Source organism: Maniola hyperantus, chromosome Z (assembly GCF_902806685.2).
Source record: "Maniola hyperantus chromosome Z, iAphHyp1.2, whole genome shotgun sequence".
Lineage (NCBI taxonomy): Eukaryota > Metazoa > Arthropoda > Insecta > Lepidoptera > Nymphalidae > Maniola > Maniola hyperantus.
This window is the reverse complement of record NC_048564.1, coordinates 10381260-10398735: the sequence shown is the minus strand read 5'-3', so window position 1 is coordinate 10398735 and position 17476 is coordinate 10381260. Positions and strand designations below refer to the sequence as shown.

At 37.4% G+C, this 17476-nt stretch overlaps 1 protein-coding gene across 1 annotated transcript; it reads left to right on the top strand.

Moving 5' to 3' along the window:
• The first annotated feature begins 620 nt into the window (after nt 1-620).
• LOC117995623 (rho GTPase-activating protein 8-like) lies at nt 621-16318 on the top strand. Its single transcript, XM_034983612.2, has 9 exons — nt 621-1075; nt 1158-1277; nt 6584-6681; nt 7236-7390; nt 7948-8265; nt 10872-11116; nt 11243-11443; nt 11924-12030; nt 12477-16318. The coding sequence occupies exons 1-9, from the start codon at nt 1027-1029 to the stop codon at nt 12645-12647; spliced, it is 1464 nt and encodes a 487-aa protein (XP_034839503.1). The 5' UTR covers nt 621-1026; the 3' UTR covers nt 12648-16318.
• The last annotated feature ends 1158 nt before the right edge of the window (nt 16319-17476 follow it).

Below are 17476 nucleotides of genomic sequence, written 5' to 3'. Positions count from 1 at the left end.
TCAAATATTCGGCAGTATGCGGAATCCATTTTAAGGCGGAAGATTTTGCTACGGATTCCTATGCACTTTAAAAAAAAAAAGACGCTGTACCATCAATTTTTCCAAAAGTAAGTTTCTTGTCAAGCAAATACAAAATCAATAAAAAGTGAGTCTACAAAAACGTGATAATTAAGTAATAAAATAATATACAAAACTTTGTTCTGTCTTTAATTTTTGTATATCGCCCATTATTGTTATGGGGACAGATCCCGTATTGTAGAAATTCCTGATAAGTACCTAGTACAGTTTTTAAGTAAACCCAAAGAACAAAATTAATATACGTGCATGGACCTAGTTTCTAAGTCCATGTACAAAATATCCTAATGATAGCCAAGTGGTTAAGACGTCGGCCTTCTATTCAGGAGATCGGGGGTTCGATCTCAGGCACGCAACTTTTCGGAGTTAGGTGTGTGCATATTAAGCAACTAAATATCACTTGCTTTAACGGTACAGGAAAACATCGTGAGGAAACCTGCATGCCTGAGAGTTCTCCATAATGTTCTCAATGGTGTGAGGTGTATGAACTGGGCCAGCGTGGCAGACTATGACCTGAACCTTTTTCATTATGAGAATGACCCGTGCTCAGTAGTGAGCCGGCGATGGGTTGTCATGATTATTCATCCTCTCCTACTCTCATACAATCCTTCAATTGTCTTACATTATCAAATCGTGTTGTCACCCTAATGGAAAAGGACACACTCCAATTTAGTGCTATCTCAATAGGCTCGTTTTTGGCGTCTCAGTGCACAATCTTGTTTAGATAGCATGTCTCTGGTTAGGGCTTATTATTGTGTGATTTGCAATGGTGCCAACATATTTTCACGCGTCAAGTTACGATGAACAAACAATAGAAGAATTACTTCTACGTTTAAAGTACTTATAAAGAAGAAAACTAATAACTAGAACTTAGAAGAAAAAGACAGGACAATACAAGTAGAAAACTGAAAACTATTTTGAAGATCAATTTTCAGTGCTTACATTTCACAAATGGAACGAGAATATCAGCCTAAGCCTGGTCCTTTAAGGGCTTTTCGACGTAATTATTCAAAACAAATGGATACATATAATATATTTTTCGCATTTGGAGGCTGTTTTGCTAAATTCATTTTTTATTATAGTTTTCCACGGAAGTACTTTGGAGGCCGAGGATCCAAACACAAGTCTCTCGGAATATCACGATTATGAACCGAGATTAGAGTTCGATGATTCAGAGCTGATGGCTGCTCCTACTTTTCTAAGTGAGTAGTTTGTTTTCAAGTTAGATTTATTTTTAAGCATTCTTTATATCTATCGGTGGTCAGCTTTATTATAGGCACTTGATTAATTATTTATCGCTATTTGAAAAGCTTGATTATAGATAGGAGAATCTACAGTTAGGTATTTTTTTCTCTTGGTTATGATTTTTCTCTAACTAAAATTCATCCCAAGATGAATACAATATAATAAATAAATAATAAATAAATAAATAAAATAAAATGTTTTTATTTCGACCAACAAGGATCATATTGGTGTTAGTAATTACACGAAACTTAAACCTAATTGTTAGTAATTATTAATATTATTGTTAGTAATTACACGAAACTTAAACCTATTTGTTAGTAAAAAATCTATAACTATTTAAATTAGGACAGGATCGATTTGCCAGCACGTGAATCATACAACAGTGATTCAAGTACTGGCAGTCGATCCTGTCAGAAAATACCTTCAGGAGGCCATTGGGGCTGGACCGGACTCTACGCAACAGGGATGTGCACCGCTTTCGCATAGTAGTATAAAAACAGTCTACATGCGCCTCGGCGAACATCCCTGACGCGCTGCAGAATCTGGGCAGCCCCATCAGCATCCTGAATGCATTATTATATTGTACACGCAGGGCATTGTACTGCTTTTGCGTGTAATCGATCCACAGGCTGCTCGTGTAGAAGGAGGTGCAATATGCTCTGAAAAGAGTGATTTTGACGGCTACAGAACAACGAGCAAACCTGCGGACGATCATGTTCGCCCTAACAGACAACGCCCTGCGTTCTCTCTCTATATCTGCATCGTCTTTCAGGTCAGAGGATATAACATGCCCCAGGTATTTAAACTGCTCCACTCTCTTTAGTGGAGTCTCATACAACTTTATAGGTGGTACAGTGGGAGGAAGTGTTTTTCCCCTGGCCTGAAAGACCATGCATTCACTCTTCTTGACATTGTAGGTCAAGCCGTGACTGTGGGCATAGGTCTCACAAATGCCCAACAGTTTCGTGATACCACAGACAGACGCACTCAGCAACACCATGTCGTCTGCATAACTAATGTTATTGAGACACGCTCCATCAATATGACATCCGACACGCGTACTGCTAAGTGCCTCTATCAGCGCATTGACGTAGAGGTTGAAAAGCTTAGGCGAGGTTAAGCCCCCCTGCCTCACGCCACACTCCAACCTATAAGGCCTAGAAAAGCTTTCCGACCATCGCACGACATTGACCTGGTTTTCATACCAAAATTTGAAGATCCTGTTAATTTCATCGGGCATTCCAGTATCTTTCAGTTTTTGCCACAGGATGTCGTAATTCACCAGGTCAAATGCCTTGGACAGATCGAGAAAACATGCGTAGACGGGGGTACGTTTTTCCGTATAGTACCGGACAGTTTGCTTAAGACACAATATGGCTGACTCTGTAGATAAACCAGGTCTGAAACCAAACTGGTTGTCATGCAGCTTAATGAACGTATCCAATTGTGTATTAAGCAAACCGTCAAGTACTTTAGCAACAACTGTAGCAAGGGAAATCGGCCTGTAGTTAGACTTGTCACAGATGTCCCCAGTTTTATTTTTCACGATTGGTACCACCACGGTTTTCATCAGTGCTACAGGCAAGTACGAATGTCCTATGCACATATTATAAAATATCGCTAGCACCCGGGGAAGATGGGGACCAGCGTGTTTCAGGTGTTCTATGCTGAGACCGTCATGGCCGGGAGATTTGCCGCGCGACATAGAAGTAATAACCTTGTTAACGTCATTGGCTGTAAATCGGACACCAATCTCCCGACCACACGTCTCCCGACCCCCCCCTGACCGTGATGACCCCAATGGTGATTTTACTGTAAAATGATCTTTAAACAAGTCAGCTACAAGCCCATGGTCACTAATGCCTTCAACGCTCACTGGAAGACCAGGCCTACCATTTGATTTGTTCGTGGCTTTCCAGAAATTTCGGAAGTCCTGCTTTGAGTGATGTGAAGCTAAGATATCCATTCGTATTTGCTCGCTATGGTTTTGACACCATTTTAGCCGTGACTTAAAAATACTGCGGCTCCTTTGCATTTCCTCAAATACATGACCTCTAATGGGTTTACCATACCATATCCACATCAAAAACGCAGACCTAGCCTCCCTATGAGCGCCGAGTACATATCTGTTCCACCCAACCACAGGACGCTTCCCCCCGCCCCTGCTGACACTACTACACTCAGAAGCGGCTCCCGTTAAGATCACAACAATATCGCTGTATAGCTTGTCAATAAACATAGTGTGATCCGCAGTTGTACAGATATATTGGGAACAACAGTTATCATTGGGAAGTTCGATAAGACCCAGTCTCTCGTTACACAGCTTACTGTACGATTCTATCTGTTCAGGTTTTCGATCTCCCCAAAGAATTTTGTTATCTACTGATTTCATGTTTAAAGTTACTTTCGGCTTAATCGAATCTAAATTACACTCTATTACTAATGGATAATGGTCTGACCAAAATACGTCATATTTAACGTAAACATTTACAATAGACGATAGAGCGGACTTGGTGGTTATACAGTGGTCCAGCCAGCGTCTGGATCCGTGAGCGTCACTCACGAAGGTATGAGTTCCCGAAAATAAAATAAAATAATATAATAAAATACCTAATACACATTAGGTATTTTCGTTGACTATGAATCTATTGCCAGTAACTTTTAGTTTACCGTTGTGAGACCCAATTTCGTCCACAATCCAAAGTTGTAATAATTTTGCTAATAACTTCATACAATGTGCTACTATTCTAGATTGTTTTGGATTTTTCAATGTAGTAATTTAGGAGTTAGAGATTGGCAAACTCGACTTACCTGAAAGTTGAAACTGCCATTATTACTTTGCTAATAACATTTTTCGGAAAAACTCTTTGAAAACCTCATAATAATTTAACTCAAAGGGGTGTGTCAAATTTTTTCTTCAGCGGAGTGATTTGCTAACTCAGTGTCTAATTCTACATTTGACATTGGTTGGTTCTACATTGCTGCTTCATTAAGTGATATTAAATAATAATAATAATAAAAATTGGATTTCATATAGAAATTACAATTTAAAAATTGCTATAACTAGCATTTGGTAATTTGTGGTATAAAACTTAAAATAATGGCATTTAGCACATTTACAAAAACGCTATCTTCGTTTCTAGAGCACATCAAAATTTCAATGTAAGAGATTTTTTAAAGACTAATTTAATTACCAGGCAATATCCACATTTATTGTGTGGGATATTAGGCAGTAGTAGAAAAATCAACATTCTGGTTTCATATTAAATTAAGGTAAATGAGTGTAGAGTGTATTTGATTTTTAAAAATGAACTGCCCACTATGATCACTTGGCAGTCTTTGAATGGCTTTACTAAACTGCTACTGCTAACATTATCCACATAAAATTTTAAATAAAACAGTTATAACTGTTTTTTTGGTGTTATTTAATCATATTTAACAACAACAAAACAAGTTTTGGCTTCACATGTCAGGGTTTTGTAACTTTTGATTATAATTTGACCCTTAACCGGAACCATGGACGTTGTGTAGCCTAATTTTTCAAATTGCTCAAATTTAACTTTAAAGCGAGGTTTAGATTAGCAACAAAACTTGCAGAAGTTGACTTCCGCAAGCTATTTCTACCGTGTAAACAATCACGTCAAGCTCACTTCCGCAAGTTTTGTAATTTGCTGGACTTGCCGCAAGTCACAAATGTATGTACATGTACAATATTGCTCGTAGTGTAAACAATTCTGCAAGTACTTGCGGAATAACTTACAAGAAGTTCTTGCTAGTCTAAACCTCGCTTAAGGCCCGGTGTCCAATTTAGCAGAGCGCTGTTCAGTTGACCAATCAGATTGTTAAAGATGACGAGAAAAACTATCTCACTATCTTTTAAATATCTTATTGGTCAACTGGGCACATCTCTCTGCTCTGCTTAGATACAAACTGAGCCTAATGGTAACTCTTCTTTGACCACCTGGTAATATGCAAATGATCTGAAGATTTTATGATCTTGAAAATGGTATTAATTGATAATTCAAATTTATACTGTTTTAATACAGCACAATTTAATAAAAAATTACTCAATTAGGTAGTATTTAAATACCTAACAATAAAATTGTCTTTTGTTGAACATAATATTCCAGTGTTGGATCAAAATGTGCATTACAATCTAACTAAGCATCCATTCAATGTATTGATCAAAAATATTAAATGAAATGCGCGTTTAATATCTCAATCTGTACCTAATTTATTGCTTGTGGGGGGCAAAAATTCCTTATGAAAATTCGAATGAAGCACCCATCTTTATTTTTCAAATGAGATCAATCATTTATTTACAAATCTCATTAAAATCATAATTTTTTAAATGTTAACAAAAAATAGAATACCAGCAAATACAAAAATAAAATAACGGAAACATTCAGTAAAAATATGAATTTATGGGTCCCAGGGGCAGCAGGGACTACTCATATTATTATATTTTATCAATTAAATTTAACTGTCGAACATTTGGAGCACAACAAAAAATACTAAATCTTCTGAATCTGAATCTGAATATATATATAAAAGGATTGACTGACTGATCTATCAACGCACAGTTCAAACTACTGGACGGATCGGGCTGAATTTTGGCATGCAGATAGCTATTATGATGTAGGCATCCGCTAAGAAAGGATTTTTGAAAATTCAACCCCTAAGGGGGTGAAATAAGCGTTTGAAATTTGTGTAGTCCACGCGGACGAAGTCGCGAGCATAAGCTAGTTATCACTAAACTTTGCACGAAATAGTGAAAGAAAGTGTAGAGAAATTAGGGTCAATACCAGTTTTAAGATTTAAAATGTCTCTTGTAATATATTATGTATGCATTGAGATTGAGCAGCTATAGACTAGGTTAAGACGTCAACCTCCTGATTGGGAGGTCCAGGGTTCGATCGCGGGCACGCACCTATAACTTTTCGAAGTTATGTATATTATGTTATTTTAAACAAATAAGTAACGCATTTGCTTAAGTTTTAACTGTCTATGAAAACATTCTGAGAAAATCTGCATGCCTGAGAGTTTGCCATAATGCTCTCAACAGTGTGGGTAGTCTGCTAATCTGCATTTGGCCAGCGTGGTAGACTATGGCCTAACCCTTCTCATTCTGAGAGGAGACCCGTGCTCAGTCGATGATGTTGACCTGTGATGGCTCAGTGATGATGTTGATCTAATGTATTGAGAAAATGATTGTATCCACGGTTTTCATATTTCCTGTATATTTATTCGAATTGGCTTTTAGACCCAGAGGACGATGCCCTAAAACGATCTGTTAGCGATGGTACTATTGAAGAGAACTTTGAGGAGGCACTCGCTGGAGCACCGGAAGTATATGCAGAGGTATAATTCATACTTATTACTTACTAATTCATCATCATCATCATCAACCAATAGACGTCCACTGCTGGACATACTATCTCTTGTAGGGACCTCCACACGTCACGGTCTTACTAATTACTGTCCACCAATCCGCACATGGCCAGTGCCGTAGACTATGGCTAAATTGTTCCGATTTAATTTACGACGCTTTGGATTACAGTAGCCGGTAAGAAATACTGCACATCAATCTTTAGAAAAAAATTGCGGTTTCGTAGAGCGTTGTCTCTATGGTTGAGACCGACAAAATGTCACATAGGTATGAGTGACAGAGACAATGCTCTCTCTACAAACCTGAAATCTCATTCTAAAGGTTGATGTACAACATTTCTTGACGGCTACTGTATTTATTTATTTATGCGTGTAGATAGGTATAGTATAAATATATACGCGACACACAGTCCCAGTATTAATAAAATTATATTATACCATTTCTATTACCTGACATAGAATTCAGTGTTAACAATTTATTAGTCCTATAAGTAGATACCAATGAAAAGTGTACATTTCTAACGTAGATTTCAGATTCCCTGGATTATGATAACTTCGCTGAACTTGCGGGCACAGGTTGCGTGGAAGTTGTAGGCGACGATGAAATCGGTCGCCGCATAATCATAATATCAGCTTGTTACTTGCCACCCAGTAAGGACCTCCACCCGGACAGATTCTTAAGGTAAATAAGTAGAATTCTCTTGTCTTTTTCTTTTTCTCTCTCTTTGCATCTTTTTCTTCTTTTTTTATTATACTTCTACAACATCTTATTATTCCAGGTGGAGACGATTCAGATCAGACGGATTTAAATAAATAACGACTCTTGTTATGACGCAATATAGTGCAATTCACCTCGCATAGTGCTGCGGCCTAAAAATTAACAAATGTCTCTCTATCGCGTATACTCTTATCTCTTAAATCTCTCTCTCTTATGAGATAATACTTACGTGAGAGCCATCAAAGGGGCAGTTGCCATAGGTGTATTTCTTGGGTCTCGTGACCAGTGAGCCAGGCATGCCATAACTGACTTGTCAGTCTAGCAGCAAGCCCAATAACGAGTGCACCTGTGTTTGCGTGTACGATTTTGCACTATTGTTATTCCTCATAGTTAGTTAGTTTCCGTTGAAATTGAATGCCGTTGACAAAATTCGTTCAGCAGTACATTATAATTAGAGCTTTTTGTTTTTACTTAATAAAATATCACTCACTATGCTAAAATTGTGTAACTCTTTGTTTCAGATATCTCATGTTTACTCTGGACACATTTGTTGAACAAGACTATAGTGTGGTTTATTTCCATTATGGTTTAACTAGTAAAAACAAGCCACCTTTATCTTGGCTGTGGAAGGCTTACAAAGCCTTTGACAGAAAATATAAAAAGAATCTCAAGGCACTCTACTTAGTGCACCCTACAAACTTGATACGAATCGTATGGCAAATGTTAAGACCAGCCATAAGTGTTAAATTTGGAAAGAAAGTCATGTACGTAAATTATTTGCATGAACTGCAACAACACTTGGATCTTGAAAAACTATTCATTCCTGAAGAAGTGTCCGAGTAAGTACTGAAAAATAAATTATGAATTTACATCACGAACGATTAACGTGTCTTAACGAATATTAATTCCAAATTGTATGCAGGCATTGAACTATTTTCGTGATTTTATAGAACATTTGTAACTGTTAACACATTTCAAACAAGTTAATTTTAATTACACAATGCTCGTACCGTGGAAGATGGGCAGGTCGCTTGTTTGGGATGCAACTTGTGTAGACACTTTAGCTGCATCCCACATTCAGGCGACCTCCTCTATGGCGGGTGCAGCGGCCATCAGCGCCGAACAGGCCAAGAGGCGCAAATATGAAAACCTCGATGGGAGCTTCGTATTCGTGCCTTTTGGTGTGGAGACCTTGGGGCCGTGGGGCCCGGGGGCTCGAGCTCTTTTTGAAGAAATTGCGAAAAGAGTTATCGAGTCAACCGGGGACCCGAGAGCTGGCAGCTACCTTGGTCAAAGAATTAGTTTGGCCATCCAAAGGGGTAATGCTGCCAGCATCTTGGGTACAATGCCTCGCTGCGGTGGTCTCGATGAGGTTTTAGATTTAATTTAATTTATTTTAGTTTTAATTTAATGTTGTTTTTTTTTTAGATTTAATTTTATTAATAGTTTATTTAAATAATTTAAATACAAATAATTTTATAATTCATATAAATAAATGTAATTTTCTTTATTTACTAAATATTATTCTAAAAATACAAAATTGCTTATAACTATTACACAATAATCCTGCACAAGAGGAATGAAATAATTCATTTAAAGTTACTCTTGCATGCTTTTCTATTTTTCAAGTTATTTACTTATTATACAAATTTACATTTCTTCTTATATAATAACTAGCTTATGCTCGCGACTTCGTCCGCGTGGACTACACTAATTTCAAACCCCTATTTCACCCCCTTAGGGGAAGAATTTTCAAAAATCCTTTCTTATTTTATTTATTAGGAACACACACAATACATTAATTTAACACAAACTACGACACTTATAAACAAACACAGGTTGATAAATGTATCTATAAAATGTGTACACAGCATTTGCAAAATATCTAGACAAATAAAAAGAACTTAACTAACTACTTAACTAAACAAATAACTAAGTTACTTAGGAGATGAACCCACCGTAAAATGATAAGAGCTTTTTTTGAATGCAGTAGCTGAGTCATGAAATATATCGATGCCAGGTATCTTTTTTGATATTTCGTTAAATTTTGCACATATACGCATAATTGGGGCTTGATTTCCTAGATGAGATTTGGTGAAAGGTATATGGAAGATTTTTGGGGATATAAAACTACTTTCTTAGCGGATGGCCACGTCATAATAGCTATCTGCATGGCCAATTTCAGCCCTATCCGTCCAGTAGTTTGAGCTGTGCGTTGATAGATCAGTCAGTCAGTCAGTCACCTTTCTGTTTTATATATTTAGATTTCAAATGTCTTTAGTATGTTTAAAAATACTGCTTAATTTAGCAAAACTTTATTATCAAATTTTGAATTATATTGTTAAAGTATGATGATGACGGATGAAAGTAGCATGTTTCCACACACGTCTTGATATTGTGTACTTAGTACTCTACTTATATGTTGGTCACCAAGACCTGGAACGTTCACAATATTCAAACGAACGAAATTTATTATACAGCATGTTTTGAAAAAATCGTTTCATCAAATTTTGACGAGGTTGCAGCCAAGCTGTTTTCGGTGCGCTGCGTGCCGCGACTTTTTGAGTTAAATATCATTTCTACGTTATTAATAATGTATCTCTGCATAAACTTAATTCTAAATCCTTTATAAAAAGATTACTTCAATCACTATTTTTATTGTGATACATGAAATAGCAAAAAACATTAGACATGTACGGGAGGGGCATGTAAGCTCGTCCGTACCAAAGGGAGATCTCCCACCGAGTGGTTGATCTTGCTCGGTAGCGCCAGCTGGGCCGACGGTTGTCTTCAAGCTTCTATATATAGTACAGATTACAGAAAACTCCGGTAGTGCGATTCAGGTTTGCGTGTTCTCCTTTCACTTTCGAGGATGCTACCCATGCTGCCATCTACTGAGAGCTGTGTGAGTAGTCAAAGCTTGGGTTGGTATCCAAGTGATGTATGATTGCAGATATATTTCCTTCGTACGAGTGAGGAGCGCCATCTGCTTTTAATTGTGGCGACTGCCACAGACTAGACACTATTTCCGGAGGTTATCCTCTTAATGTTGTGCTAGATCCAATTTTTTTCAGAAAACATTTAATATGATGAAATGCTTTCTTGAAAAAAAATGATTTAGCCTCAAAATAAATAATTGTTATCGATTGTCTGATTTAAAAACGCAGTATTTCAAAAAGATAGTGAAAAACAAAACAATAACTTTCTCTGTTACGTTCACAAGCATGGTCCCCGTGCAAGAAGATAAAGACTTTCATGACACTTGCGCTTATTTATAGATACTACACAAGCGCAATGTGTATGTGTTGTGCATGCCCGCTCTTGTTAACACGGCTGTACCTATGGCTACCGTACTTTTAACAAAGGAAGTTTTCTAATTACTGATCTTCGACTACAGACGGTAACCTGACATGTGAGTTAAAAATACACGTGTATTTTCTTTAAGGTACGATAAGCGCCTGTTAGCTAAAAACCCCAGAGCTACTAATATGGCCCGGCAGATGGCCGAACTTTCACTTAAATCACGAGATCAAAACGACGCCGAAGTCGCTCGGAAGCCAAGTCTTGCTCCGCCTTCAACACAACAGTTCGGTGTTTCGTTACAGTTCATCAAAGCGAATAATTCTAACATGATAGACTCTATACCGCCTGTGGTCAGGCAATGCGTCGAGTTTCTTTCGCGACCCGAGGGTAAGTTGCAAATAATGTCACATTTGTCAAACAAATGTTTACGTAAAACATTTTGACGTATTGATAATAAATTGCTGATTTGACTACCATCCCAATTAGTACAAAATTAATTATTGTGATCGCCAGCGCTTGAAACCGAAGGATTATTCCGGAGATCGGCAAAGATTTCGGTGATCAAGGAACTACAGAGAGCTTGCAACAAAGGCGAGCCTATATCGTTCAGGGATGACCCCCACAATGCTGCTGTGCTTTTGAAGACTTTCCTTAGGGACTTGGAGGAGCCATTGTTGACTTCTGACATTTACGAAGATATACTGCAATTTCATAGTAAGTTTTTTTAAATCTACACATAATGTAAAAAGACCTCCTGACTGACTGATTTAACAACAAAGAGCCTAAGCCGCTGTTAGTTAGATCCTTGAATTTTTGACATAAGGTTCTTTTTATTACATAGGCACATCTTTTTTTGGAATGATAACCCCTCACTGATTTTTAAAAATTCCACTGGATCAACGCCGAGCCGTGTCAGCTAGTCGATTATAAGTGTACACGTCTAATTCCTGACGAGCAACGTTACGATTGCTGTTTTTGTACCCAAGCGTTTTCCGCTTATGCCGTCACCACAGGTAGCCATGTTTTCAAATAATAAAATTAAAACAATTAACTCGGACAAAAATCGCTTCCAAACCGAGAACTGGTGTGAATAGCATTACAGGGACTTTCCCTAGTTGTAGAAAAGTACGATTTTATTTGAACATATTTGAACCTTCGGATTGAGTGTCTTTTCACCGCTACTTTTGTTCGCAGCTTGGGCGAACGAGGAGAAGCCGCGACAAGTGAAATTGATAATTTTGGAAAGGTTACCACTTGATAACTATAAACTGTTGAAATACATTTTTCAATTCCTATGGCAGGTAAGATTTTTTTAAAATTTAGATACAAGTTAGGCCTTGACTGCAATGTCACCTGGAGAGGTGACAACTGATGATGCAGTCAAAGATGAAAGCGGGTTAACTTAGAAGGGGTATAGGAGATTTTATTAAATCCTCCCTACTTTCGCATTTATAATATTTGTATGAATTGTTCAAAATATAGCACAATGTACACCCTTTTCCCTGTAAAGTTTCGCTGGTACTTCACGAGCTGTCTGGCAAAATACACTTACAACATCGTTATAATATATTACTACTTGCTAAATTTCATGACTCTAGGTCGACAGGAAGTTCCTTATAGGTTTTGATTCCCCTGGAAGTCTTGATAGATGCGACAGACAACGAAGTGATCCTATAAGGGTTCGTTTTTTCTCAGGAGATACGGAACCCTAAAATATGTAAGTGCCGTAACATACGCTGTTTCGCAGGTTCAAGACAGAAGCTGTATCAATAAAATGACAGTTGGCAATTTGGCAGTCGTTTTCGGTCCCAACTTGTCCTGGCCACCCAACGGCCAAATGTCTCTGCAGGCGATTGCACCGATCAATGCTTTTACAGAGTATCTCCTTCAAAACCAGAAATCCATATTTTTCATATAAACACAATTTATTACTATTAAAATGAATTTACAAAGGTCATCGCATACCAATAAACGACTAGCAGGTGGAGCGAGATCCGCAAGAGGTGCCCGTAATGCATTTTTTTGTAGAGCGTTTAAACTGGCGTGACCCCTTACTCAAACATTTTGCGACCTAAACGTTACCCTCGACATTGCAGGCATTCCTCGCGCTTGTATAGCTCAGAATAAACGAATCGAATCGAAATCGTGCTAATCATTTTGTTTCACTCACACACCATATAACAGAGGTATTGAGTGTAAATGCCGAGGTTTTCGATTTGTCGATTTGTTTCTTTATCGGCACGACTTATACTTATACTACACTTGCGGCTCTTACTTGCAGCCTTATGCGATTTCCTGATTGTAAACAAGTTGAATGCCAAATACTTTTTATACAAATTACGAAATTTTTACCTGAGATTAAGTGCAAATAAATATGAATTGTTTGTTTTTTAAAAACTAGTTTATAAAAAAATTATTACTTTACTACTTAACATAAGAATACACAAACATGATACGAATTAAGAATACAAAAATTGCGTACCTACACGAACATTTTTAATTCTACTTTCGGTCGAATACGGTATCTTAATACCACGAATCTATACTAAAGCCGGATAGCGGACCTTTCACAATTTAGTATAGATTCGTGCTTAATACTGAAGCGCTTAGTATTGGTGTCTGATATCTGTCAATTTTGACCATACAATTAATTTCAAAAAACAGGCATTTTGCTTTTGGAACACTCTTAGGCCTCATTTACGGAGACGCGGGGCGTTGCGCGTCGCGTGTGTCGTGGCGTCTCGCGGCGCGTCGTACGTTTTTTTTGTTTACGGTGAGGCGGCACTTAGCATCGCACGCGTAATCACAAACATATGGCAATATACGATGTTGTTCATAGAGATGCGAGGCGGGAAGAGTGGCGGTGCCCGCCGCTGTGCCCGCGGCGTTGCACGCGGCGGGCGCGTCTGCGTTGTGCGATTTCCAAATAAAGACTAGCAAAAGGTTCCGCTGCGGGCATCGCTTCATCGAGAATTGCCGCTGCGTGCGCCGCCACGATGAACGCCGCGTGGGACGCGTCGATGCCATCCGCGGGCTCGGCCGCAAAAAACGCTCCATCTCAAACAAACGCGTATAAAACTGCTTCTCCGTAAACGCACTCATACAACGCCATATGTTTAAATTCTGTGCGGGCTGCGCCGCCCATCGCAACGCGCGAGGCCCCGCGTCTCCGTAAACGAGGCCGTATGCTTCTCTTAAGTATGACGATACGTTTCAATATTCAGCATGAAGCATTACAAAACAATGAATTTTCTTATCACCATATGGTGTATATCTGGGACGGTTTGTACATTGAATTAATAAACATTTTCTAAGGATCGATAAACTCTTTATTACTTAGCCAAAGTCTTTGGTTACCATCATAGCATTGGGACTGGCAAAACAGTAATTTGTCTACAATATCCAATACTTAATCATCACAAATGTTGATTGCTGATGCTAGTAAAGTTGAATAATCTGAGACTGTGTCAATTAATTTTAAGCGTATTGTCTATTGGACGCAACGAAAGAACGATTCCATAATTCATATAAAATTGAGGATGTTTGATAACGCATATCTTATGTTACTGCAACTTTGAGTTAATAGATGGTAATATTGTTACAAAAAAAATTAATGGGAAAATACTGGGATATCAAACATCCTGTAGATTTAACAACATAGTATTTAAAGTTTTATAAATGTTATCATGATCTGTATATTATAATATATAATTGTACATAAATATTTTTTTCTAAGACATTTTGTGAACACATGGTTGCATACAACCGTGTTATTGCATAATATTATAGGTACTTCGAATACTAATACTGTAAGATTTTTGTGTAATTGTATGCAACAACAAACTTTTACTTTGCTGCAAAAGCCACTACTGTAGAGCGAATGCTTGCAAAGATAATCTATATCATTATTATTTTTATGTATTTTGCTATGAGCAAACAAAAAGTTTGGAGTAGCCTTATAATAAATTTTCCTTTTTTTCTGGTGTTAAATATACACAATGGAAACACAGTTTTTACAGACTGCACTTGCGAACCGAACATCTATGAAGCATGTATTAAAACCAATATCGTTAAGAAAGAATAATTTACATTTACATTACAATTTAAACGGCGGTAGAGTAATAGTCGGTGCTAATATTATGAGCTCAATGGTCTCTATAATTTCTGTAAAAATGTCAAGTTTCAGTTGAACTCAATAACAATTAAAGCTTATTAAAGCCAAAGTTATCAAATCCATAAGACACTTGCCGTTGAACTACAAGATCGTTTCGTAATCTAGATTTTAATTTTGTTTTGAGGCGGTCGAATAATGTTATCATATAAATAATTATAGGTACGTGTCCCTCGGAAATGAAATAAAAATAACTTTCACCAAGTCTGACTAATACTTGGCCGGTTTATTTTTTCATAACTTTAACGTGTTCCTCGCAGTGCCATCTATTATTATCTTACTTTGAGCATGACTTTCTGTCTTTTTCTTCTTTCTCTGTTAACGTGACGGGGCTTTTGGTTAGGTTCCATCTTTCTTAATTACTCCGCAGCGTCCTTAATCTGCCCTCAACCAACCGATTAATCATTTTGGACCTTTGTGACGCGACAAATCTAAACACTTGTCTGGGACGAAACTATACATTATTTATGCATGTATGCACACAATACACTACTTTCTTACATCTAACAATTATTTAAGAAATGGGAAAAATATTTAAATTGGAATGAAAATATTCTTAGCTTTAGTAGACGTTAAATATTATATTATTAAATATATTTTAATCAAATTACAGGTACCTAATTATTATTCTAAATATTTATGTTTAATAATATTTAAGGCATGGAATTTTTTATGAGGGTTCCTAAAACAGTTAACGTTTTTTAAATATCTTTATTTCTATTCGCCAGCCTATAAAGGTCATTTGGTCGTCAAAAAGAACCGCTGTCGTCAAAAAGCGACCGAACGCGTAAAGTACGGTGTGGCGACAGCTGGATACAAGTATCTATCAGGAAATAAATTATTTATTCAAATTAAATTTACCTTGATAATTGTGGCTAATTCCGTTGTACACAATCTCTAAATTAAACTAAAATGACGCGTCTAAATCTATTGCTATCCGCTTCATAATGTTGCTTGCCGAAAAGGATAGCACTAGATTTAGACCTGTTAATTTAGTTTAGTTTAGAGATTGTGCAAGAGAATCGGCCCCAATATTTACTGCCAATTCTGTTACATAGGTACTGGGGCCGATTCTCTAGTACACAATCTCTAAACTAAACTAAATTAGCAGGTCTAAATCTAATGCTTTCCTTTTCCGCAAGCAACATTATGAAAGGGATAGCAATAGATTTAGACGTGATATTTTAGTTTAGTTTAGTGATTGTGTACAAAGGAATTAGCCACACTATCTCAAAGCTAAATTGACAAGTCTAAATCTAATGTCATCCATTTCCGCACCAATTCAAACACTATGAAAGGGATAGCAATATGTTTAGAACCATTTTAGTGTTAAGAGAATTGTGTCGTGTGTACAATAGAACACCTACACTAACAATATTGTTCAATAATAATTGTGTTATGGAAAATAAAATAATATTAATACATATTGCTGTTTTGTATACCAACCTATTTCAAGTGGATATTATCTGGCTTTCTTCATTACACATTAATAAAATTAATCCATTATACATACATCATGTCTTCATATCTCAGCGGGCGATGGAGAGAGCTATGCTTGGAGTTTCTCAACGTGATCAAATCAGAAATGAGGAGATCCGTAGGAGAATTCGAGTAACCGACATAGCTCAACGGGTAGCGAAGCGGGTTCGTAAAACTGATAGACGTTGGGGTCCCAAGGTGCTGGAATGGCGACCTCGCTCCGGAAGACGCAGTGTTGGAAGACCCCCCTCTAGGTGGACGGACGACATCAGACGAGTCGCAGGGAGCCGCTGGATTCAGGCGGCGCAAGACCGTGGCGTGTGGAACTCCCAACAAGAGACTTATGTCCAGCAGTGGACGTCTATCGGTTTATCGGTTGATGATGATGACGATGATGACATGATGTCTTCATAAAGTGAATATGAGATGGTGAAAGTATACTCAATTTTATCGACCCAAAACCACTTTGTTCAAAACTTACGTTTTCTTTATCAAGAAATGAAGTGTCCAAGAGCTCACAGCTACAAAAGGTCTGTAAAACAATTTTTTTTTAGATTTATTAAATACTAGAGGATTTCGCTTCGATTACGCGACTTCGTCCGCGTGGATTTAGGTTTTTAAAAATCCCGTGGGAACTCTTTGATTTTCCGGGATAAAAAGTAGCCTATGTCCTTCCCCGGGATGCAAGCTATCGCTGTAACAAGTTTCGTACAAATCGGTTGAACGGATGGGCTGTGAAAGGCTAGCAGACAGACAGACACACTTTCGCATTTATAATATTAGTAAGGATTTTCCGTCGATAAAATTGGATCTAGTTTGATTTACAACTCTTTTCAAATGAAAATTTTACTATCGTAAGTAATTTTTTTTTTACTGATTTGTTTCAGTTCAGTAAAAAAATAAAGTATCAAATACTCTTATTCCAATACATGGGGATGCGCCACGGATGCACGACCTACATTTTTTAAATTTGCCGCGATTTTTCACTCAGCTTTCACTATACAGCCTTATATATAAATTGGGTACATAATAAAAATGTGAAAGTTTAGATGTTTGTAGCTCCTTTCCTTCGCGCCACTATGACTGAACCGTGAGTA

What these genes read in the sequence shown, in the direction of transcription:
- LOC117995623 (XM_034983612.2), top strand. Translation starts at nt 1,027, where the DNA reads ATGGAACGAGAATATCAGCCTAAGCCTGGTCCTTTAAGGGCTTTTCGA. An exon ending in TCCTTTAAGGGCTTTTCGAC is followed by an intron (nt 1,076 to 1,157) that starts GTAATTATTCAA and finishes TTTTTATTATAG; the next exon opens with TTTTCCACGGAAGTACTTTG. An exon ending in CACCCGGACAGATTCTTAAG is followed by an intron (nt 7,391 to 7,947) that starts GTAAATAAGTAG and finishes TCTTTGTTTCAG; the next exon opens with ATATCTCATGTTTACTCTGG.